A 26,135-nucleotide genomic window follows, 5' to 3' on the forward strand; every position below is an offset into this window, starting at 1 on the left:
ACCAGAACACATACGCTTGTAAACGTATATAACCGAGTTATAAATTTCATCTAAATTAAAATTTTCAAAATTATTAACATGCTTTTATAATTTTTCATAATATATCATCAAAATATTATGATCATAATAATTAGGGCCTACGAAACCCGATACATACTCATGCAATTTAATGCTTCATTTCCATTTCATTATTTCGATATTTCATGTACCATCATTTTCATGAATTTTGTACATACCAGTAATAGTTCATTTCAAATTCATGTTATCTCACTTCAAAACTTTACCCGTTATATCATTTAAATATCAATGGTTACATTTATTTCAGATAAATACCAATAATAATTCAATTCCATATTTTCTAATACCCTTATTATTTTCCATGTTTATCCCGTTGAATTTCTCAGAAATTCAATGGATTTTCAAAGGTACACTTTTAGTGTACAATTCCGGGTCCGTCAATTCATATTCATATGCGCACATTTCCATTTCAGAGAGCACACTCCCGTGAACCTCATCCTTACAGCGGGATTACCAGTCCAGGCTAAATCCCCTGCAAGATAGCACACTCCCGCGAACCCATCCTTACAGCGGGATTACCAGTCCAGGCTAAATCCCCTGTAATAAAAACTCATAGAGTATTGTCGGGATTACCAGTCCAGGCTAAATCCCTGCAACGACAATTACTCTAATGAGCTTGGATCTGAATTACCAGTCCAGGCTAAATTCAGACCTTAATTCGGATTACCCGTCCGGGCTAAATCCATTTTCCACATATTCTTCGGGAGGGCTATATCAAGATCACCCGTCCGGGCTAGATCTTTTTCACACATATTCTTCGGGAGGGCTATATCAGGATAGGATCACGCGTCCGGGCTAGATCCTTTTTACCGTCAATTCCTTTTCAGAGATCCATCGAATTTTCCTTTCATTCAACGGGGATTTATTTTCTCTTTTCATCAAGAATATCAATACTTCATCAATTATCATACAATAAACATCCAAATCATATTCACATCAATAAAAATATATTTCAAGCATTTAAGCACATAATTCAAGTTACACGAACTTACCGGGCTAAATTGTAAAAATACTAAAATACAAGAGCATTTTGGTAATTTTCAATTTTCTCAATTTTCTACCCGATCTTGATCTAAATTAATTTTTAATTTTAATAAAACAACTCATTTCATGCAAATTGGTCATTTTTGACATTTTTCCAAAATTGCCCCTAAAGTTTTACTTTTATTCAATTTAGTCCTCGAACCCAAATCATGTAAATTAACCATTTGTAATGCAAATCCATAATATTCATACATTTATTTTCCTCCTCCTCCTCTCCATTCCACATCCTTAATTTATATAACATGCTTATAAGTAATATTGTCTATAATTTTCACTATTTTCTTGTAAATTTATTCAAAGCTGTCCATTTGAGTCATAGTCACTAAATTATTTTTATCTTGAGATACAGAAATCAAAATTAATATCCGTTAATTTTCCCTGAAACTAGACTCACATGTCTTCTTGCCATAAAATTTTCAGAATTTTTGGTTTAGCCAAATGGTACAGTTTATTCTTTAAAGTTTCCCCTGTTTCACTGTCTGACAGTTCCAACCACTCTTCACTAAAAATGAATTATCTTATTGTACAGAATTCAGATGATGTTTCCGTTTGTTTTCTTTGAAAATAGACTCATCAAATATTCTAAGAATATAAATTTTATCCCATAATTATTTTTTTACAATTTTTAATGACTTTCCAAAGTTAGAACAGGGGAACTCAAAATCATTCTGACCTTATCTCACATAACCTATTATATCTCATAATTTATAATTTCATTGCTTACACTATTTCTTCTATATGAAACTAGACTCAATAAGCTTTAATTTCATATTTTATTCATCCTATAATTCAATTTCCACAATTTATGGTGATTTTTAAAAGTTAACCTACTGCTGCTGTCCAAAACTGCTTTAGTGCAGAATATTGATTACTAAGTCTATAACACTCTTATTTTCTTTTTTTTTACACTATTTCTCAACACTTTCTCTTATTTTCTCTTCACTAACATATCAAGAACATATAACTTTATATAATAAAACCCTACATTAACAACAATCTCACACTTTTTCAATAATATCAAACTCAAAAATATATTGAAATCATGATGTTCTTACCTTGCTCAATTGACTTCAATCTTTAACTTGATTTTCTCTCTCCTCCAGCCTCTATTTCTTGAATCTAACTTGATGTTCTAGCTCCCCATAGTCTCTTTGTCAATTTTCTCTCTTGGTGGCAATGGAAATTTCTTTGATTTCTAAGTAAAAATGGTGGATTTTTGGTGAAAGGACCAAATTGTAAAGAAAGCAAAGCTTTCTTTCTTCCTCTCTTCTTCTCACATTAATGCATGCAAAAATGGTGGGGATGGGTACTTTTCATCCTTCTTTCCACATATATATATATACTAAATAAATTAATAATAAAATAATATCATTTTAAAAAAATTAAATTAAAATATTAATAAACTAATATTTATTTATTTATTAATCTAAAATATCTCCAACATCATCATTATCTTCTAGATTTCTCTCTCTTCTAATTGACCATTTTGCCCTTTATGATCTTTTAAAATTCCATCATTGAGTCATCACTTTATTTGGTAAAATTGTGATTTAGTCCCTCGAACTTCTTCACCTTTTTCAATTTGGTCCTAATCCATCCATTTTTCTTAGTTTCTAGATTATTCCACCCTTAAAATATTTACATCATTGGTCCTTCAACTTTTTCATATTTACACTTTAACCCTTCAACTTTTAAGTATTTACTCTTGGGTAACAAAACTTTTCTCAATTTTGCGATTTAATCCTTTCTTGAATTAATATGTTATAATTTACTTCCCAATATTGCCATAACTCAAAATTACCCCTTTTTAGCACTTTATTTCCTTATTTTACTATATCAGAGATATTATCTTACTTTCCTTACTATAGAAATTTTCGGGGTATTACAAAAATTACTTACAAAACCCAGAGAGGATAAGCAAAAATAATAATAATCAAAGTAGGAGAGATCAATATCATTTTACGACATCCATTTGTAAAACCCCCTCCCCTCTTTTAAGATAAAAAAAACACTAGAAGAGGGCTTGTACATCGATTTGTTGCATTTCTCTAAGCTTCCATATGAGGTAGAGGGCACCCTCTCTGAGTTCTTCTACATCCACTTGTTGCATGGCCCAGGCATAATACACAGTGTGAATTGTATCCTAGTAAAACACAAATTCATCAACACATAGTCAATGTCTATGCTATACACACATGAAATGGTAAATTAAAGATCAAAAATCATTTAAAACAAAGGTATAATTAACACAACACTAACATATCTCCCACCGATTTATCCAAAAGTTCAATTAATGTAGTTAATTTCATACACAAATTTCACCTGAAACAAGATATGAGCATATGTACCAGCAATGCATGCAAAAAAAAACTAACTAGTTAGTCATATACCTTCTCGCCTTCTGTTATTTTACCCTTTCTATCACGTACGCAATAGATCTACTGAGTTTGAAACTGTGAACATTGAAAGGGAAAAGACAATCAACATCAGCTTCAGAAACCTTAAGAAGCTTGAAATCAAGTATGAAAAAACTGTTGATGCAAAAAAAGAAACTCATACTACCACAATGATAATGGGGGATGTCCTCATCATTTTGGTCTCTCTAACTTTTATTTCAGATATATGTAGAAGCTGCAACAAAGTAGGCCCAAATTAATAACATCACTTCATATCAAGTATACTTCAATATGACATGTAGAATGAAATCATCCCGAATGCAACCTGAATTGCCAAGGCCAAGATAATTTAAAAATCATATTTGTTTATATAAGGTCAATATTTTCATACTAACTTTGTTTGCAACAAAAACTTCATACAACTCAGCTTACAAGATTAACCATCTTATCGAGATCCATATAACATGAGTTAGCTATATAGTTTAACAAACTTGTCACTTTCTTACCTTATTTGTAATACCCCTTACCCGACCCGGTATCCAAACCAGAGTAAATAGATACTATAGTAACATTCCACAACCAATAATCACTTACTAAACAATAGTTACTTATTGATAATTGATATTCTAAATAATCAAGCATAATAAGTTTTAAAACTCTAAAAGCACCTCATTGTAAAATCCAAGCATAGAATAGGATAGGTTTACAAAATTTCTAAAGTTTTAATGAAAATATTGAAAATCCGTAGTTGGTATCAATATTGAAATGATACCTTTTTGAAAATCGATACCAAAATTGACTATTGTTTTCTTTGCAAAACAATGGTATCGATACTTATTTTAGGGTACCGATATTTTATGAAAAAGTATCAATACTCAAATAAAAATCGATACCAAATTAGCATTCTGTTTAGTTAGAAAATTGTTCAAATGGTCAAATATCGATACCAAATGCTAAAGTATCAATACTTGTTTTTAAAATGGTAAAACCTCATATTTAAAAGTTCAATTCAGGCCAAAATTCACCTATCTTACAATAGACAATTAAAATAACCTATTCAAACATCTATAAGACTAACCAATGTGTCCTCATTGACACCACAATTCAATATCCAAACTAAAATAACATTCCAAACCAAAGTAATTGCTTTTAAAGTACTTAAACATCCTTAACAATACATACCAAGATACCACCTCTTTCAATCTATAAGTCAAATTGTCATATTCACTCACTTTCATAAAATTTATGCCAAATATACCAAACAAGTTCCAAACATAAATATATACCAAACCAACAACATATTCACATGTACCAAATACATCTAAAGACAAGCATCATTCAAGTTTAACAACTTCACAAAATATCCACATAAATTCATTTAACCTATTACAAGCCATATAACCTAATACGATCATTCAAAAACTACCGATAGATTTTCGAATAGTGTGAATCTTGAAGTTGATCCGATCACCCGTATTTACAAGTACATATCTACAAGAAAATAGTAAATAAGCACAAGTAAGCTTACTTAAGCTTAGTAAGTTCTACAGAATAAAAATAATAATTAACTTACTGAATAAACTTAATCAATACAAAAAAGTTATAAATCATAGCCCTGTCATTCATAATCAAATCACAAGTGAATCAAAAACTTGTATACGAATGAATCAATTCAATCAATTATGTTATAACACTAAATATACCCGATGAACGTTGTAATGGATTTGGATACATGATTAACCAACCAAACACACCAAATCGCTCAAATGAGCTAACCAAACAAGAACACACTTGGGCACCAAGCATCAAGCCATAGGCTGACATCCCTCTGAAACACACCCCGGCATTAAGTGTCAAGCTCGTAGGCTTTACATCTGCCCCCGAAACACACCTGAAGCACTGTAATATAATGCGACAGTTCACAACAAATGCTGAACTTCGGTATATTCAGTAAACATTAATAAAACCAGAATAATCATCTCAGTATCAACCAAATCCCGTATAGTGTGCGTTATGACCTATTGACATGCCAAGCGTATCCTATCCTATGTTCATCGGCTCACATATCTATCATGTATCAACATTTAATACAACTTCTTTTCCAAATCATTCCACTTGCCACAATTCAATACTTCCAAGCCATTTTAATATTTTCATCCATAAGTAATTAAATGTTTAAAAATATATTAAAATTAACCCGTACGAACTTACCAGGGCCAAAATGCAGAAACATTAATTGTTTAGGGACTAATCCACAACCTTCCCTTTTCCATGATTATCAACTTGATCTTGATCTATAATATAATTTATTCCATTTATTAGCCTCAACTTCACATTCTATTCAATTTAATGTATCTAATTTCTTATTTACAATATTTACACATTTACTCCAAACATTTACATTCTATACAATTTGGTCCCCAAAGACCAAAACATGATTATTTCTAAAATTAACCTTTTTTTCCCATAGGATCAAATTTTAACCACTCCAAACCGGCCCCTACTCATGCTAAAATTTCTCAAGAAAGCGTAATAATTTTAACATTCTATTTATTTTATCCCTAATCTTAAAAAATCTTAAACGAAAATCGTGGAGAGAAAAAGAATTGGATGTATTTTCCTTCTCTCTCTCTCCAAAATCGACCTAATCCGATAATTTAAAAAAAATTGGCATTCTGGGGCAATTCACCCAAATATCTACTTTTAGTTATAGTTCCTCTTCATTTTTTTTAACTAGATCCTCTTCATTCTTAAATTGTAAAAATGAAGGAAAAAAACTTGGTTAGTTCATTCAAATCAATATTATAAATTAACTATTTATTTTTTAAAATCAATAAATGTAAAAATAACTACATAATTTTTTACTTCTCGTCCACGTTGCAGGTATATTTTTTTTATTTTTAGTTTCTCAAACATCAATATTATTATATTTATGGTCACTAAAATATTAGTAAGTTTACATTTTAATCACTTAACTTTAAAAGGTTATAAAATGATCATTGAATTATTCAAAAGCTTTCATTTAAGTCATTAAACCATTTGAAAGTTTTTTGTTTAAGTCATTAGGTTGTTAAGTTTTTATTTTAAAAAAGCCTGGCTTGCGAGCTCCAAGCAACAATTTGTATGGTAGATCAATAGCCATCAACAAGTAGAAAAACATATTATAAATCCAAGTCAATCTGACAATCAATGTTGAAGATTAAAGAATAAAGCTATTTTGATTTTGGTTCGCAGATTTATGATATTCAAATCTATTTCATGAAAAAAAAACTAAATTGTAGAAGAGAAGGAAAGTGAGAGAATTTAATTGGTGAAAACGGTGTGAGCAAAGAAGGCCATACAGTAATAATTTTAACAGCTCGATGACTTAAATAATTGAATAGTTAAAAGATCATTTTGTAACTTTTTAAAGTTGAGTGACCAAAACATATTTTATTAATAATTTAGTGACATCGAGTATAATTTACCCTGAAAATAATAATATTGATGTGTGACAAACCAGAATAAATAAAAAGAAAAAAAATTATACCCACCATTTTCATGAATAGGGTTCAAACTTCCAATTATACTATTAACAATCATCACACTAGACTTTGTAGTTACGGTATAAATGCTTTAAATTTATTTCTGCCAAGGATTTTTATCATTTTAAAATATTGTTTATAGTTTAAAACTAGTATATATTTTTTAAAAATGAATCAGTAATTCACAAGTAAAAAAATAAATATTTGACAAAAACCCAATAAAAAATTTGAAGATTACGGAATAGTTGAAACTGTTGGTAGTTCTGGTGTTCGGGAAAAAAACAAACATGTCAAAAGTCAACAAGAAAACCTCAAAAAAGAGAACGCTCCGGACGCGAACACCTTGATGCTATAATCTACTATTATCAGACCTTTAATGCCAGCGCTGGAAAGCAATACAGCTACTAAAACCTCATCTGGTTTTAATCTATAAAGGATCATATTCACTCTGCCCTCAATCATGTCCTCATATGACAGACATCAAATATAGCTATTAATTAACCAGAAGCCATTAATATCAGTACAACATGTTACAAAGTTAGACGCAACAGTTTACAACAAGGGAAGTTGGGGGAGACTCTATGCAAATAATTATCGATCATCTGTCAAGTCAAGGATAGTATTAGGTGAAATGAAAAAAAATAAAATAAAACGTACCAAGAACATTAATTCACTACACAATCCTATCCTATTTCTTATTTAAGACGTAGATGGGAACAGTGGGTTTGGTTTTATATCTATAGAGAACCTTCTTCTTGAGCAAGGGGTTATCAAAGGTTATAACTATCTTCCCTGGTTCACTAATATAAAATGAATTCCTAACACCCTCTCCTTTCTTCTTTTCCTTCTCGTTTTGGAGCAACACTTTGTACGACCCTTCATCGTCTGGAATGAACTCTTCCTTGTAGGATACATCACATGATACTACCACTGTTAAATCCCAAACCATTGTCACTCCAGCCTGATATAAATCACATACATACATTGGTTAGTTTTTTCTAGCTGGGTTTTTTTTTGGTATATTGGAGGGTTTGGGTCATTATATTTGTACCTGAGGAGCTGGAATTCGGATGTGCTCAAATGCATTTGCTCTAACCGTAACCTCTGAAACCTTGTCTTCTGGGGAAAAGTCGTCGTCGTTATCTCTTTTGAAACCTCCATATTCAACTGGAAGGTTTTCTGGGGGTATAAACCTAGTTTCCAGACAAAGATGGATTAAAAGGAGAAACAGGCTGTAAATATTTGTTACTGAATAGATTATAAGATTTCTTACTTGAGAAGAGTGGAAGTAACTTTCCCTGGTCTGGCAATAACAATCTTGCTTTTCTTTCTCTGAGTTTTCAGCCGGGAAGAAAACGTATGGGAGATATAATACCACAAGGGAACATTTATGATTATCTGCAATTATCTCAATGGTTAAGATATGGAGCAATGATCAATTAATCAAAACGTACGTACGTACGTATGTATGTATGTATGTATGTATGTATTATGTGGTTTTACATTTAGATGGATGAGGTGAGGATAATGATCTTGAAACAACTTCCAAGATTTTCGACAAACAGAACGAAGTTCCTTTGTGGTAGGCCCTTGTGCGTGCTTCATATCTATGATCTGAACAATGGAGTTGGTTCCACCGGGTTGAAACCTGAGTTCCTTGATAGCCTTCTCCATGTATTGAACTCTCCATCTCAAGAACTTTTCGCGCTTCTCTTCTGAAGCAAGTATCCTATATTGGGTTTGCTGGTCTTTCAAGGCACCGTATACGTTGTAATACACAGGGTGACCGTCCTTGTCTCTACTGTTTTGATAAGTCAAGTTTTCGAAACCAGGAACCAGATTTTCTTCCAGGATTTCATCGGCTTTGAATTCCTTCCGCCATTTTAACGTCCTCTGAAGCATCTCCAAGGCCTCAAGCACCTTGTAATCTTTTGCTTCCAAGAATTTCAACAGCACAATGTCGGTTCCTCCATGGCGTTTGCTTGGCATCAATGGTACACCCCAAAGTGTAATCTCTTTCAGTTGTTCAATGGCCTTTGCGTTGTCTTCTCCACCAACTTTGTTGCTTGGTTTCCCAAAGAGATAATCCCCAAGAATCGCATCTTCAACTCGGCACCTAAATTCAACCAAGGCCTTGAATTTCCTTTCCTTCATTCTCTTTGCAACATTCAGTCTATCTTCTCGAACGGATGGAGGTTCTTCAAAGGTTTCCTCATCGGTTTCTTGGTCGGAGTTGGTTTGACTTGGACACCCTTTCTCATGGCCCTCTTGAACTTGGAGGGCAATCTCATAATCAAATAGATTAGCCATGTTTTGATCCTGAACCTTGCCACTTTCTTTTGCTTTGTTGATGTTTTCTCTTTTCTTCCCCATTTCTAACCTTCTTCTGGTTAGGGGCTATTCCTTGAAAGAATATTCGGAATCTGGATGGAAACTGAATCCCTAAAGGTTAAGGGATTCATTGAAGAGGGATAAATAGAGAGATGTGGTAACAGCTGATTAACAGGCGCCAAATTTAGGGCGAGAGAAAAAGCATGAGCCCATTTGTTTGATTGCCAGGTTTGCAAACGCTTGAAATAGGTTCTTTTTGGGTATAAAAAAAATGTTCTCTTTTGGACCAATTAACATGACTTGTTTAATAGAGTGATTGTTTTGTTAGAAAAAGAAATGGGGATTTTGTATGCCACAATATAGATAACAGTCGAACAACAATTGAACATAATAAGTAAATTTATCAAAAACCATAATTATATATAGCATTTGCGGATGAAATTGAAACAAGACATGCCCATACATATACATAAAGTTAAAAACGCCCATGATACACCCTTATCCAGTAATAATAAATGCAGTGCAAGTGTGTCTATGTTTGTGTTTTGAGGGTAATGAAATAAAAACAATGACAAATGCAATCCAATACGAACTTTATATATGTTTTTATATTAGAAAGCATGTAAATTACACGACCTGATAAACTAGTATGCATTGGGACGGACTACTACGTAATCTTATTCAATACTTACAATAAGTCAACCATAAAGTTACCAGCACAAAAGTCGTGCATTGGAAATTAAAACCAAGGAAACGCTCTAAACTCCTTAATTCTCAATCGTGTTTTATTGTTACTGCTGGTTCATTAGTGTCTACTTTGTCGGAAGCACTTATCTTGGTTTCTTTATGGGTCGAGGGAGAAGCTGTTGTCTTGGTTTCATCATGTGTTGAAGGGGAATCACTGATCGTATTTTCGTTACAGGTCTCAACTGGAACAGTGGCATTAGCTGCAGTGGTGCCAGAGTTTTCGGTATGCTGTCTTCCAGACATTGAGCCGGCTTCCAGTTCCTCGAATTTGGAGATGACCTGTTGAAGCTCATCATTCAGATTCAGTGCCTCAAAGAGAATTCCATCATCATCAGTAGTGCCTTCTATGATCATCTGAATAACAGGCTGGGATTGCTTGCACTTCTCCAACATGCTCTTTGTCAACTCGTCCTGCAACCAAAAACTTTTCTCAGTTTTTTTTTTTCATTTGTTATATCATTCCAATTTGGAGAAGGGTTTGCATTCCGGGAGAATGCATTTAATAGATTCCTCGACTTGGAAGATATTATGCGGAAAAATTACATTGGAAGAACAACAAGCTTCATGATGCAGATAATAATAGCATTCTGAAAAATATAATAAAAACTAAATTGCAGTAACATTTCATTTCCTGGCATGCCAAAGGATCAAAGGCACTAGATCAGGTAAAAGTTAAATGAATTAAGGAAATAAAATCGCCAATTGAAGTAACAATAAATGTTCTAGTTTCAAATGACTACATAATATATATGGGTGGATTTGCAGCAAGGTCTGAAATACAGAAAACAAAGTACATACAGTTAAATCATGTTTTCAGCTAAAAACAGATTAATTACCATTGTGGGTTTCGGCTCGGTTTCCTTAACCAACATGCTAGAAAGCACCTCAAGGCTGTTCCGAGTTACTTCGAAAACTTCCTTCTTTTGCTCAACAGAAAGATTCCCATAGTTGTAGGCAAAATCACTGGCATGCAATTCTGGGTCATTGACAGGATAATCTTCAGAGGGAGGCAATCTCATACAAGACTCCAAGGAATACTGCAAAAGGCCTGATTTCCCGTTACCTACTGGTACATGTGTACTCCTTTCTTTCAAGCTCTGCTTTATGTCAAGATAGGAGAAAAAGTTAAAACAAAAACTAACGACAGGTTTCATTGTTGCTAAACATATTTTTGAAAAAACACCCATAGAATTTTCCTAGGCATAATCATAAATCAGTATGTTGATAGATTACAATGATATAGGATGATAGATTACAATGAAGAAACTACAAATGCTATTGCCCATTGATTGACATCAAAACACTGCCTAAACCAACATAACATGGAACACGGAAACGTAAGAAGAACACGAAATCAAAGTGAAAATTTGTTTTTTTCTTTTTACCTCATAAGTTTGGTGAAACACAGGGAGGTAAGCAAGATCCTGAGATTGTCCCCAAGCACGAATCAACTGCAAGGCCCTTCCTCTATTCCCGTGATCAGTGTTGGGATTCTCAATCATCTTCATCATCTCTTCCAAAACTTTCTCGGAAGCCACCTCGGAAGCTACCTTCTCGCAATTGGTGGTACAAGCTTCCAACAAATCGAGGCTCAACCATTGGGTGACGGCGTTTTTGCCCGAAATCTTCTTCTTGATGGCCCTAACAATTTCGGTCCCATTGAACTCTTCGCTGTTGATCATAGCACATATCTTCATGTTCAATCCCCAGTTGGGTTCTTCTAATGTCTCAGAAGTGGCCTCATCGACGACTTTCCACTCGGATGTGGGGCCTTGAAGAATTTCCTTCATTTTCCCACTAACCATTCTACTCATTTGAGCTCCACCCGTTCTCAGTTTCTCGCCCCATTCAGAGAGTTTTGCTTTATCCATACCTCCTTGTTTGCGTTACTAACCAAACCAGATCTCCACTTGATTTGAAGCTAAACGAAGAAAAATACCCTAAATTGAAAAAAATTGACTAGGTTAAAAAAATTGCCCCAAGTAAAGCACGACGTTGTTTATAAGCAGAGACGATAGAGAAAATGGGCAACTTGAAAACATCGTAGCATAAACATTAAATAAAAAGAAAAAGAGAATATCTGAGAGCTGAGTTACGGTAAGAGAGGGACTGAGTTGGAATCGGTCATTTGCTTAGCGAAAAGAGAGAGAGAGACGATGAGGAGGAGAATCGTCCGAGTCTAAGATACGCGTGTCTCGTCTAGCGACCTTGTGTTTCCTGGGCCCGCTAGGATGGGTCCTTTTCAAAGAAGTCGTACATCGGCTCACGTGTGTCAGGTTTTTTCAAATGTTTATTTAGGAAACTTGTATGTATATATTGATTTTTTTTTTAATTCAAAGATATTGGTGGGGTAGAGGTGTTCGGTAGGCTGAATTTGTGCTGAGCCTAGATATAATGTTAAATTTAAGTTGAATTCTTTATATTATTTTAAAACTTTTATATATTTTTATTTATTAAATTTACATTAACATTTTTTTAATGTTATATTATAATAATATATAATATTATTATAGATTTAATTTTTATGTATTACAAATTATATAATATATATAAATAATATAATATAAAATATTATAAAATTAAAAACAAGTCATACTACTATATTTTAAACAGGCTTAATTTTTTTATTTATTAAGTGTAATATTTTTTTTAAATCCTTTCAAATTTTTTGTGAGCCTTCGGACTTAAAGGACTAGCTTACCCCATAAACATGTATATGATAAAGTAGTTTGCATAGTAACACCCTAAATTAATTATTGAATAATCGATTAACTAAAAGACGCATGTACCATAAACCTAAATGGACTACTCATTAGTCGACTTACTGCCATGTCAGATAAGCGACTGTTAAGTTGTCGGTTTTAGGCTTTTAATGGTGAAATGTTGGGACCGTAAAATCGACCAGCCAATATCTATTTTAAGTTTAATGTAACAGTATTGGCTCAATCGAAGCCAATGTTGGATCAATCAATGATGGGTGAATCAAAGCTAGTATTACGTCAATCAATACTAGTGGGTCTAAAAAAATAACTTTAAGCACGGAGTAAAATTCGATTTGATTTAAAAAATTTGATAAAAATTTTAAATTTTAAATTAAATAGTTTAAAGTATTCGAGTTAATTGAGTTATTCAGATCAACTTGAATAAAAAAAATTAATTTTTTTAGTTTAACTCAAATATAAATTACACAATTTGAGTTATTCGAAAATTCGAATAAGAAAATATATAATTACTCCGTTTTGATAAATATTTATCTTTTCTAAAGTTAAAAGTCAAAACTATTAAATTAAAAGGCAAAACTATGTCGTTTTGATAAATGTTTACCCGTTAGCGTTACTTATGTAGTTAAATAATTTTGTATTTCATCTACTAGTTAAATAATCAGTCCATGTAAACATAACATTGATTATAAATAATATGATTCGTTAACTCAACTCGACTTGACTTGAAATTTTTCGACTCGATTCGAAAAATTTTCAAATTGAGTTTGGTTCTTAAAATAGGATTCGTCAACTCGACTAACTCGAATTTTTTTAACTTAATTCGACTTGACTCGACCGAATGCTCACTCCTACTTATTTCCGCTTCACCCTTTAAAACCTACCCCTAGGTTGTATAAACCCTCCTCTACTCCACTTCAAAACATATAGAGAGTTCCGAATTATTTGGGGTCCACAACACTACTGCACCTACTTTTACAATCCTAATTTTATTTTTTAAGTATTTATTTAACTTTCAGAATATTAAATAAGTATTGTTAATTTTTTATTTTTGATAAAAAATTATATTATATTATATTATATTATATTATATTATATTATATTAAGGGCCTTTATGGATATGTGTTTACCTTTAGTGCAGTGTGTTAACTTTCTTTTTATTTCACACTACAATATCGCTAAAGTATATAGTATCACTGCCACAATTGTTTTTACACCAACAGCAGGTAAACGCATCGCCCATCTAAAGGGACCCTAAGTATTGTTAATATATATTAATTTATTGCTTTTTTTTTGCAAGTTTAAGGTTCAAATATGGACAAAAAATTCTTTGTAAACAGTCTATTATAATAAAAAAATTCATGAAATTGAAGTCATTTTTATTTTTCAATCAAGACATCAGATACGTATATTTTTCAATACAACTGTCAAAATTGATGAATTAATGTCAAGGATCAATTAAAAAATCATAGCTCAATGTAGGAGGATATTGTTTAGACTGGTGCATAGATTTAAAATGTCATTTAAGCCACTCATTTATAACACGCTTGAACTTTATGATGATGATGTTGAGACTATGATACCAACCCATTTTTCAACTGAAAATGATGCAACAAAGTTGTAGCTGAGTTGTATGATGCTGAGCAAGATTGTGGAGTAGGTGATATTCCAAGTTCATCCATGCCTGTCATTAATATTTCTCCAACTATATGTGAACTACATGAGGGGGGAACCTGTATACAAAGTTATCATATGCACCAATGGGAAGATGATCGTTTATATATGGGTTGGATCCTGACCCAAACGAAGCTTTGGACGATTCGTACCAATATGTTGCACCATAAAAATCGTTGATGCTTATTAATTCGAACATGGATGACGAGCAATACAAATTTTTAAACGAAGAAGAATATATTAATGACTTTAGTGATCTTCAAATTAAAGGTGTTCCCAATGGCAACATTAATAAAGAGGAGGAGGGGGGAGAAGAAAAAGAATAAGAAGAAGATGATGATTTTGACAATAATGCCAACGACAATACTGCTGCAAATTGCTAGAAGCTTAAAGAGATCGTATCATTCTTCATCTCTATGAACCTTCATCCCATACGCACAACATTAACATAAATGAAATCGAGGCCTTGAAATTTCCAGAATATCCCGGCATAGTGCTAAGTTATATGATGAGTTCAGCTACAAATTGCAAATATCTATATGTAGAGGCATAATTTCCATTAACGTATGCAGTTGTGGCAGCCATCAAACACTACAACATCAAAGCTTGTGTTGATTATAAAATTGAGGTATCTTCACCGACTTTGTATGTTGGGCAAGTGCTGGAAGTATAACAATGGGTATAATTGGAGAGTTAGGGTTGTGTTAAGGAAGAGGACACAAATTTGGGAGATCCGAAAATGGAATGGATCACACACTTGCACTTTTTCTTGACTTTCACAAGATCACCGAAAATTAGATTTAGACTTAATTTGCAATCGCATTATGCAGTTGGTGAAGGCAAGCCCGACTATTCCAGTTGTTGTTCCAATCGCTGACATGCAATCTCAATATAATTACACTGTCAGTTATCATAAAGCTTGGTATGCAAAACAAAAGGCCATTTATTGATTATATGAAAATTGGGACAATTCTTATAACGAGTTGCAGTCATGGTTAGCAACAATGCAACAATTTACACTAGGTGTCGTGGTGGAATTGCAAACCTTCGATGGATATGAACCATCTAGTCAACTAGTTAAGGGCACAAAAATACTCGACAGATTATATTAGACATAAAGCGTGACCAATTGTAAGCTCGTTGTCCAAATAAACGGGACTTGGATGTAAGGTAAGTATATGCAATCTTTCTAATTGTTGTTGCTTAAGACACAAATTGAAACACCATTCTGATAACATTTGCGATCGTGGAGAAAAATAACATGAAGTCTTGACATTTTTTTTCTTACAAACTTAAGACGATATGTTATTAAGGAGCGTATATATGCTTGATATTTGATTGAGCCAAATCAATTAGTGCAACAATAAGGCTTTTTGGAGTTCAATGAAGTCCTCCCAATGCTTACCCAATTTACTACCTTCGTCATATTACATGTAATTTTATGGTGGAGTTCCATAATGCCAAGCTACGGAAAGAAATTATTAACATAGGTACATACCGGATGCATTAGTTCTTTTACATGTATAAATATCAATTCTAATGTTAACAATACCTAAACTTAAATAGGATACGAACTTTAAAGATTGGAGAGATTACATGTATATATATATTTGATGAAGTACTATATTATTTATATCTACTATGGGTACAATTTCCTCAAAATATAAATAAATAATATTATATTTTGTACTTTTTCATAATACATAAAAATCATTTAACTATATTTATATTTAATTATATGTGTTTGATGATCAAATTGATAGAATTTATAAATGTGGAGGGTTAAATTTATTAAATTATTTAGAATTATGATCAAATTAATAGAATGTGTAAGTATTGAGGACTAAATGTGTTCCTATACCAATTAGAAAAAGCCACATCATTATTTCCATTAACCATTTAACGGAGAGCGACCAAAATATAATCAATCTAAAACATCAGTGACAAAATTAGAACTTTTTATAGTTTAATGACAAAAACAAAAACACGCTAATAATGGGGCGACTAAGTGTATAATTACCCTTCATTATAATAGTTAAGTTTGCTATAAAATCGAATTTTTATATTTTATCTTCTATAACAACTTTTCATCTATAACATCAATAATAACTACGAAGAATGAAATTAGTTGAGATATCTATAACAAATTTTCATTTATAACATTAATACTCTTTAATGAGTTAGGTTTTTATAATAACCTATTGTCTCAAATTTGTGTAAAATTAATTGTTTTTCTAAATAAAATAAATATAATAAACTTTAGTTAAGTTATTATTGTAATAAAATATTTAAAATTTATATAAAAATATATTAATCAAATTTAATTAAATAAAAATAATATTTAATAAATGAAACAACATTTGTCAATCTTAATAAAGATATTGACTAAATCTCACAAATTAATAATATTATTAATATATTATAAATTTGAAATTTGAAAAATCGAAATATAATTTAAATCCCAAATATTATTATAATTGTCTTAAATGTTATTATAAATAGAATGAAGTAGAGAGATTGATGGAACATAAAGTATAGTAATTACTGTGTAAGCAAGTCTTTATTAATGGTTTATTATAAAGTTAAAATATGTTACAGTTGTATGTGCTCTTTTCAAAATTTTAAACTTTATTCTCTATATCTTTATTTCATAGAATTTAATTCTTCTAGTTTTCAAAATTTAAAGTATATATTAAATTACTAACACAGTTAAATCTTTTATCAAATTGGTTGGTGTGACATTTTAAAATTAAAAAATTATTTGGTAGCAAGATAATTTAAAAAATGACGTTGCAATGAGCTTGAATTTAACAAAATAATTTTAATAGTATTAACAATTGGACCTAAGTTTTAAAAATTGAAAAGTAAAAGGGCTAAATTTTAGAAATAAAAGAATAAGGACTAAATATCAAAATTAGAAAAAGTACAGTGACTGTTTGCAGATTTTAACCTTATTATAATTTCCAAAAAAGGGGAAAAAAGAAAAACAGGAAAAACCTCGGTTTACTTCAAAGTACATAAACCCTGCGAGGTGAATGCAAGAGCGCCACAAAAACGCCTTCTTTTGGAGCTTCACCAGAATCCCCCCAAACCCATGTCGCACGCACTTCATCTTGTTTCCAATAACGTTCCTGGTAAATTTCTCTTCCTTTGCATCTTATTTTCTTGGGAGATTTTAATTCAATTTCCTTCGTTTTCTGTTTGGTTGCCAAGAAACCATGAGAAATGAAATGAGAGGAAAGGAAATGTTTGCTCTATTAGGTTGAGGATGGGTATTTATATACATACATATCCCATTTTTGTTAAACATAGCTGCGCTCTAGAGGTTTCGTACTCTGTTGTTAACTTATCCAGACTGCCCTCCTTTTAAAAAAAGAACCTGTTTAATCCATACTAATCTTATATTATTTTGACCATTCATCCTGGTTTCTCTAAAATATTTGAAGATTATTCAGTTTTACATGTTAAATATATTTAGGTATGGGAGGTTGTTTAATTGTGTTATGCTTTCTTCTTTTCTTTTATTTTTGGGAAAAATATGTTATAGAATAATGCTTTTGATTGTAGCATCACCAGTCAGTAGTTTTCATAGTTAGAGCAGGCGAGAGTCATGCAAAAGGGTTAAATGGTCTTTGAGTTTTCTCAGACTCAGTGATGGCACACACAGTGAATATTTAATAGCTGATAGAGGGAAGTTGAGGACATTGTGCATCCATACAACCTTTAGACGAATGCAGAGGTGGTTGGGAAGAGGAAACTAAGCCTTATCTGCCATTTATATTTGCCCCAATAAGTAGAAACTTCGATGTATGTTTAGTAGGCAATGCTTATATATGTTTGAGAGAAACTTCGTTTTCATTTTTTCCTGTTTAAGTGATTTAAACTTTGGGACGATTGATGTTGATTGTGGGATTCACCTAAGGGAGCTATGAGACTAGATTGTCAAATCGTCAGTTTGTGTAATTTATTGACTATTTTTTATTTGGGTTTCTGGTAAGTGTCATGGGTGAAGAAATAGGCTATAAACGATCTTGCTTCTTAAATGGTTATCTTCTTAAATTTGTCTCTGAGTACTGATATTATTGTAGGTTATGGACCAGCAGACTGCAGATATCGCTCCTGCTCAGGTATTTCTGGAAGAGCCTTGACATTATCTCCTTGCTCTTCATATAGCGAACGCAGAATTTGTTCGCTGGTGAAGATAAGATCTTCAAAATGTGGTTCCAGGGGAACACCTTTTGCATGCAAAGCAAGTTCTAGTGGTCATAGGAGGAGCCCTGACTTCTCAAGGCAAAGACATGGGTTGCAAGGTAGGAATAGGCAAAATGAAGACAAATATAGTTTTGAAAATCTTGATGAATCTGAAATGTTATCTTCGAAAAATGGGCCAGTTCTCTCGCTATCCGGTTCGACAAATTTTCAAGCTACAGCAGCCCCATCTCCAAGGGAGAAGGAGATTGTGGAGCTTTTCAAGAAGGTCCAAGCTAAACTTCGAGAAAGAGCAGCTGCTAAAGAAGATAAGAGAGCTGAAGCCTTACAAAGAAAAAGCAATGAGAGTGAAACAGTTGATTCGCTCCTTAAACTGTTGAGGAAACACTCAGTCGAACAAGGAAAGAAAAATGACGGCATTGGCAACAGCAGCGGCCTGCATTTGGATCATCCGGAAGTGAATGACTCTTCCATTGAAGATAAAAGCTCCAGCTTCTTTGATTCTAATGTTAGAGTGAAGACCGAGGACAAAAAACCTTATGCCCCTACTTTAAGTAGACCAGCATCAAATTTTCGACGCAAGTCACCTGTTCTGCGAACAAAATATCAGCAAGTTTATTCCAGTGAGGAGACCATAAATTCAGACGGAAATTTGAGTTTGGTTGAGTCACCTGCTGCGCCTGATCACTTGCCGGAACTAGAGTCTGAATCTGAGGCTGAGTCAATCTATCAAGAACCTAACATGTTGGATGAGTTGTCAGAGAGCAAATCTACGGATGTTGGTAGAGATGAGAGTGAACAGCAGGTTGAACACGAAGATCTCAGTGCATTGAAGGTACAAGAACTAAGGGCACTTGCAAAATCTCGGGGTTTGAAAGGATTCTCCAAAATGAAGAAGAGCGAGTTGGTGGTCTTGCTGAGTTAGTTCACGATGAAGCTACCAAAAACGAAAGATGACTTGCATTTTGATAGCTGTGAGATGCTGGTTTTTAAACTTTTAATACCACTTACATTTTATTTATCATTGGGAGATGGGAAACCATGGATGTTTAGATATTCAGTCATTAAAGAAATCAATCTTCTTTAACGTTATATTATATTAACAAAGCGCAAGTACTCATTTTTTAAAATTCTAAAACAGGCGAGTTTTGTATATTACCTGATTACACAAAATGTTATCTAATTTGGTTAATATAAAAGTTGTAATAATTTATATAATTAAATAATATTTTAAGTTGTAATAATCTTTTTTTTGGTTTATGTTTTTATATTAGTAAAATTATAAACATTATTTAATTTTTTTATATTGTTCGTTATCCTCCAATACAGTCTTTATCATTGTTGACATTTTCTTTAAATTTTTTTATCAATAATTATTAATTGAGTAATATGCAATTTCTTTTATTAAAATCGTATACTTTTTAAACGATAACTATTAAATAAACAATCTTTTACATTTTTATTAATTTTAGTTTAATTTACGAAAATGTGATGGAATTGAACATGGATCCACTTGGCTGTTTAGGTGTGGCTATTCTCACCGTATCAATCTGACAAATTATCTTCCCTCAACTCTCTGTTTCCCTTTGTCTTCCAATTAATACAATGCAATATTTACAACTTCTTTAGAAGTTTCCTCCTACAAATCTTCATCACTACCACCCGCTTTCGCTTCCTTCAAACCTCTGGCGCACTTCTTGTTTTTGCTTCAAAAATATTTGTGGGTAAAAGCTTATAGATGGGTCAGAAACTTGATACGATGCGCCCAAAGCCATCAAAAGACGAGTTGCTTTATCAGGCTGCAATTGCCGGGAACGTGGATGGCATTAAATCTCTTTGCAGAGAAGGTACTGGCCTTGAGGTGCGTATACTTCAACTATTTGTTCCCCTTACATAGTTATATTCAGTCAGTTTTCTAAGGTAATTTTGATGGAAAGTCGATAAAGAGTTGGCCTTTAGGGAACGTTGGTTTGTTGTTCAGTTCGCCTTAAATTGTACATGTTAAAGTCTGGGTGTCGTTCGTGGTTCCCAGAAAAGCAGAAAATAAGTAAAAAAAGAAGTAATTTGATCATTTATGGTTGATTCTTGCTTATATGTGTGTTTTGTATAATGAAATTATGAAAGTTATAGTCTGAGTTGTTTTTGTGATGTAGTGGATAGACAGAGATGGAAAGACTGCCCTCATTGTGGCATGCATGAATCCTGAATTAATAGATGTGGCCAAGACACTGATTGAGATGGGTGCCAATGTCAATGCTTACCGCCCTGGTAGGTTTCTTTTGATAGTATATTTTGATTTTTGCCCAAGATTCGTTTTTGTAATAAGTTCTAAATTTCTGGACAAGTTATTTACTCTGTTGCATGGTGTACGCACTCTCACTTTATAATTAAAAGTTAAAAACATTCTGAATTGGGTGCATAAACATTGAACAGTTGTGTGTGTGTGTGTGTGTTTTGTTTTTTTTTTGTTTTTATGTTTTTTCCTTGGTAATAAAAAGCATCTTGTGTTAACTCTGCTTCTTACTTAACCTTCATTCGCAGGACGTAATGCAGGGACTCCGTTACATCATGCTGCAAAAAGAGGCCTGGAGCAAACTGTTAAGCTGCTTCTTTCTCGTGGCGGTATGTCTTCCTATTTGCTTAACTCGGGAATTATGATCTAGTTCGGTATTTGTTATTTGTATTATAAGCTCTTGTTTGACATTAATGTTTTCAGCTAATTTTTTATTGAGGAATGATGATTGTCAGACACCGCTTGAGGTTGCCAGAAATAAAGGGTGTACAAATATTGTCCGTGCAATTGAGGTACGCTTGAGGGAAATACGTGCATAATTAATTAATCTTTTTTGCTATGGTAGGTTGTTTTTCCTAGGCTTCATGCATGTGTTGTTCTATCCAGAATCATTTTTGCTGTTTCTCTGGCTGGTTTCGGGAGTTTCACGGTCCAAGCTTCCTTGGTGGATTTGCTCCTCAGTTGTTATCAAGGAAAATGTCTGTACAATGTACATTTACTGCCTTTATATCCAACTTTTCTTGATATTTTCCACACTTTTTAGTTTATCTAGAGCATATCTGATTCTCATTAAAATTATATATATAATGTTAACTGATCAAGTCCCTTTAAATGCACTACTTGTGTACTAATTAATGTGCTTTCTTACAGCTGGGTTGTGATTATACCTTGTGGTTCTGGTAATCCCATGAGGCCTCCCAGATTCGAGCTTGCAATATATTCCACTTTGCAGGTTAGGCCACTAAAATGGTCATCTTGTTTTCAACGCAATGCTTTAAATTTTCATTTACTCAATTTGCCCTTTACCCTAGTCCCCTGGAAGAATATAGTCTGACTTTGAGAATTATTCAATAAATAACTTGTGAAGAGAAGTTCATATAGCCATTTTATTCATCATATAATGTCATAATCCCCTTTTTGTTTTCCTTTTAAGTTTGCCTTTCAGGCATGGATATAACTTTTAAAAATGTCATATATTTATAGTTAATATCTACATTCTTGATACGAGCAGGATGCCCAGCCTCAGACGGTCATCGCTCTTTGGAAGGCCAAAATTGAAGAACCCAAATTTCTTAAATCAGATCCAGCACTTGTCATATTTGATCAGACTACCAGTAACTTCCTATAGCTGAACCTATTGTCCTTTTTTTTTCTTTTCTGATAAGAAACTGATCTGGTAAGTATTTGGCTGTTTTTAAGAATACTCTTAGTCATGTTATGGTTCTTATTGTTCTCTACTCTCCTTAGGCACTGAATGTTATTAATTGAATTGCTTGTTCCATGTTTTGGTGTTGCATATGACCTTTATGCATCTGTAAAGCTCCTGCATCATGCTTGTTATTCTAGTGATATGATCAACTTTGCTATTTGATGGTGTCTATATAAATATGATTAATATAAAAATGGTTGATTAAAGGCATAAGTTCAGATCTATGATTGCTCTTTTTCTCTTTTATCATACCATTGTTTTGTCATACATATATATATCAATAAGATGAGGCAAGCTTCATCATTGATTATTTAATTTGCAGCTTTGGAATTGGAAGTATTCTGTGATAGCAAATTGTTTAGCTATGAATGAATGCAGTAATAAATCTAACTGTTAAGTGAAATAGACATTGGCTTTCTCATTTTCCCATTGTATTCACCAACAGTCCTTTTGTGTATAATATCCTTTGGTGTTTGAACCTTTTTACTCATTCCATTTTTATCTGTTAGAAACTCGATACAAGATTGCATCTGGAAATGATGGAGACAAGCAGCAGCTTCAATGGTTATATAGTGCATGCAAAGGAAATCTTCAGGTTTAGTTGATTCTATATATCACCCTGCTGAAATTTGTATCTCTTAGTTTTTGCGCAAAAAAGAACTGAATACATGCATGTTCGAAATTCTGAGAGGTGATAAAAATGGTGTCATTGGATATTTAATTCATTATGAAAATCAAAACTCTTATCTAATCAGATGGGGAGGAAATGAGTGTATAAATCATCTTTGGAAATAGGTTCTTTTATCTTTTATAGGAGGAATACTAGTGTTACTTCAAAATGTGTATTTGTATTGACAATTTCAGGTAAACTATATCACAATACATTCTTGTGAAAATAGTCATTGCATCATTGTAATTGTAATAGGCTCTAATTGGTCTAGTTTCAATTAGATTGGGATAGACTTATGCTCGGATTCAAATGTGAACAGTTAAGAGTGGAAAACATGAGTTTGTTATTTTTCTGAGCATTTCGGTATAAATTATTTTGAATGCTGCTCTTCAAGTTATGGAGGCTATAAAATTAGAGGAGTGATGGAAAACATGCATGTGCTTGGTCCGTTGGTCTGTTAAAGAGGATTGCTTTAGAGGTCTGGTTTATGACTTAGCATCTTCATTTGTTCAGAAATCAAGTTAGTCAGGCAAGTGTAATTTGTTTTCTTGAAATTTCTGTCATTTTTCATTGGGGGACTTTGAATATTTTGTTGTAAGTAACTCAATGGTTATGTTGGATTAGTTTTGGAAAGTTGTGTTTTATGTTTCACAAATAGTACTATTTTTCTTCGTTTTGTTTGATAAATTGCATTATATAACATACAGGAAGCATCTTGCATACTAACAAGAGCTGCAATGTTTCTAGGTTGTCCCGTCCCCAACAGTTCTTGATACCCAAACTTCAAGTGCAGCAAATGCACATCAAACTGTTGCTGAATCTCCAGAACGTAATAATAACTGGTGCTCTGGGGCAGTTGATGCAAACGGTTGGGAGATTTCTACAAATGCTGAAAGTTATAATGGATGGGGTCCTACTGATGGACGGGAACATTCAGAGCTAGGTAACACAGGATGGATGGGTGGACCAACCAGAAAGGATTACAATGGTTGGGGTGTGTTAGATTCTGGACCCTCTGTCCAAACCCTTGGAGATCACAGTGGTTGGATGGATGCACGAACTAAAAAAGAGAACGACTGGGATGTGCCTGATTCTAGACCTACTGGTAAACAAAGTCATCAAGTCCAAAGCCTCTTGGATCCTCCTGCCCATGTCCAAACAAGTGGACTCAATGCTTCCATGTCTCCATCTGCTCCACCAATTCCTGATGATGTTTTAGTTGAAGAACCAAGTCAGTATCCTTCAATTGATTTCAATCCAGTGCATTTGCCTGCTACGACAACAACAGATCATGGAGCCTCAACCACAAATGATGCTAAAGGAGATGGTTCTTCCTCTTGTATAATATGTTGGGAAGCTCCGGTAGAAGGTGCATGCATCCCCTGTGGTCATATGGCTGGTTGCATGTCTTGCTTAAATGAGATAAAGGCCAAAAATGGACTATGCCCCGTTTGCCGAAGCAAGATAGATAAAGTTATAAGGCTCTATACCGTATGATGGGTGGAAAAACCAATAATACACATGGATTGTCTTATGCATGGCAGATTAAACTTATTGAAATTTTAAAGTTTTTGTTACAAAATCAAGTTACTGTAAATGACATTATCATATACTAAGAAAAACATTATTTAGTGAAATATACAATTCCTTATCAGTGTCATTCCTGGAAACTTCATTTGATTTGAGTGATATAACTTGAAGCTGAAGCAAGTGAATCAGTAACTCTGACAGGTTTGCCTTTCTGTCTGTTTTCAGACATGTGTATGTTTCGTTATAAAAGTAATCGCTGTAAATCTCCCTTTACCAAAAACAAAGAAAAGGAGCATTTTAAGGATCATGTCCTGCAGAGAAAAAAAAGAGCTTATGTTTTTATGATGTCTTGGCCACGAAAGTAGTCAATTTTAGTCTTAAAAGTAGAAGCACTAAAAGGAGCCCACCATTGCAACAGCAAGACCCTTCCCACATCTCCAGAATCTCCTGCTCCTTGCTACAGTCCAAATTTACTGTAGTTTCGTAGTGCCAGATTGATAGAACGAAGCATCACTTTATTTTTCACTGTGAATGAAAACTTACCACGATCATGGGTTTGAGATTACTGTCGACAAAGGAATCATAGAGATTGATTGAACTGTAAGGCCGCTTACTGTCGAGACGTAAGCATTTCTAGTTGTTTGCTACTGGATTGACCATGTGACCGACACTTGAAGATCTTGGTAGATTGGGATAAGGTAGTTTTGAAAGTAAAGCTAGCCTTAAATGAAGCCTTGGAATCTTAGACCAGTGTCGGTCCAAAGTAAAATATAAAAGCAAAAATAAAAATAAAAATTAAATTGTAAGATCAAGGGGGGTGAGTAATGTAATCTGATGTGATTTATTAAAAGTGGGATTTGCAAGCATGTGTTTCTGAAAAACTAAAATAGAAGTCAAAGCAGTTAAAAAGAGTTTGAGCAATTAATTTGGGTCATTAAGCAAACCCTTTTTAACCAGGTGAAGTGATTGACTTGTGTGACCTCCATTAACTAAGGTACTTTAGGAGGTTTATAAGCTAGTTTTGTACAAAAAGAAACAAAGTAATGACAGTAATTTCCCACGAAATAGATGAAAGTGGGGAGACACATGACATGATGCAACTTATGAACTGAAAAAGGGGATGATTTGGAGAGGTTTGGTTCATCTTCAGGAAATATGTTTGATAGCTCGCAATGGATCAACAGGACCCAAAAATGGGGCAATCTGTTATAATTAAAGCAGCTAAGGGACCTGAAAGTTTGTCTTTGTTTGTACTTATGTCAATTTGTAATGAATGGTAACTATGGGGTTTAAATTTTATTTTTAAAGAAATAGTGTTTTATAATATATTTTATTATTAGACTCAATAATATTAAAACATATTTTTTTAATAGAAATAATATTTTATCATTAGACTAGAGGTGTTTATGGGCCGGGCTGGGCCCAAAAAATTTCAACCCGCTTCCTAGGCTCGGGCCAAAATATGGGCCTGAGATTTGTCTAGGCCCAGC

General features: G+C 33.1%; 4 protein-coding genes across 7 annotated transcripts; 2 read left to right on the forward strand and 2 right to left on the reverse strand.

The window, feature by feature from the left end:
- Nucleotides 1–7,357: 7,357 nt before the first annotated feature.
- LOC107924385 (patellin-4) lies at nucleotides 7,358–9,770 on the reverse strand. The gene is made up of 4 exons (XM_016854810.2): nucleotides 8,546–9,770; nucleotides 8,316–8,440; nucleotides 8,094–8,235; nucleotides 7,358–8,003 (listed from the first exon to the last, which is right to left on the reverse strand). Exons 1-4 carry the CDS (start codon nucleotides 9,413–9,415, stop codon nucleotides 7,731–7,733), a joined length of 1,410 nt encoding a protein of 469 aa, XP_016710299.1. The 5' UTR covers nucleotides 9,416–9,770; the 3' UTR covers nucleotides 7,358–7,730.
- Nucleotides 9,771–9,949: 179 nt separating this feature from the next.
- On the reverse strand, nucleotides 9,950–12,399 carry LOC107924386 (TOM1-like protein 2). Of its 2 annotated transcripts, XM_016854812.2 has the most exons (4): nucleotides 12,217–12,399; nucleotides 11,506–12,060; nucleotides 10,957–11,217; nucleotides 9,950–10,531 (listed from the first exon to the last, which is right to left on the reverse strand). In XM_016854812.2, the coding sequence occupies exons 2-4, from the start codon at nucleotides 11,989–11,991 to the stop codon at nucleotides 10,148–10,150; spliced, it is 1,131 nt and encodes a 376-aa protein (XP_016710301.1). In that variant the 5' UTR covers nucleotides 11,992–12,060; nucleotides 12,217–12,399; the 3' UTR covers nucleotides 9,950–10,147. The 2 variants fall into 2 exon arrangements, with proteins under 2 accessions (XP_016710301.1, XP_016710300.1); XM_016854811.2 differs by having other exon boundaries at nucleotides 11,506–12,399.
- A 5,092-nt stretch (nucleotides 12,400–17,491) lies between these two features.
- On the forward strand, nucleotides 17,492–19,820 carry LOC107922964 (rho-N domain-containing protein 1, chloroplastic). Of its 2 annotated transcripts, XM_041106138.1 has the most exons (3): nucleotides 17,505–17,648; nucleotides 18,603–18,824; nucleotides 18,906–19,820. In XM_041106138.1, exons 1-3 carry the CDS (start codon nucleotides 17,609–17,611, stop codon nucleotides 19,646–19,648), a joined length of 1,005 nt encoding a protein of 334 aa, XP_040962072.1. In that variant the 5' UTR covers nucleotides 17,505–17,608; the 3' UTR covers nucleotides 19,649–19,820. The 2 variants fall into 2 exon arrangements, with proteins under 2 accessions (XP_016708654.1, XP_040962072.1); XM_016853165.2 differs by having other exon boundaries at nucleotides 17,492–17,648; nucleotides 18,603–19,820.
- Nucleotides 19,821–20,221: 401 nt separating this feature from the next.
- On the forward strand, nucleotides 20,222–24,775 carry LOC107924684 (putative E3 ubiquitin-protein ligase XBAT35). 2 transcript variants are annotated; one of them, XM_016855237.2, is made up of 9 exons: nucleotides 20,222–20,584; nucleotides 20,877–20,991; nucleotides 21,265–21,345; nucleotides 21,440–21,528; nucleotides 21,623–21,714; nucleotides 21,887–21,968; nucleotides 22,248–22,350; nucleotides 22,955–23,040; nucleotides 23,863–24,775. In XM_016855237.2, exons 1-9 carry the CDS (start codon nucleotides 20,462–20,464, stop codon nucleotides 24,610–24,612), a joined length of 1,521 nt encoding a protein of 506 aa, XP_016710726.2. In that variant the 5' UTR covers nucleotides 20,222–20,461; the 3' UTR covers nucleotides 24,613–24,775. The 2 variants fall into 2 exon arrangements, with proteins under 2 accessions (XP_016710726.2, XP_016710727.2); XM_016855238.2 differs by having other exon boundaries at nucleotides 20,550–20,584; nucleotides 21,472–21,528.
- The last annotated feature ends 1,360 nt before the right edge of the window (nucleotides 24,776–26,135 follow it).

Source organism: Gossypium hirsutum, chromosome D11 (assembly GCF_007990345.1).
Source record: "Gossypium hirsutum isolate 1008001.06 chromosome D11, Gossypium_hirsutum_v2.1, whole genome shotgun sequence".
NCBI classification, from domain to species: Eukaryota; Viridiplantae; Streptophyta; class Magnoliopsida; order Malvales; family Malvaceae; genus Gossypium; species Gossypium hirsutum.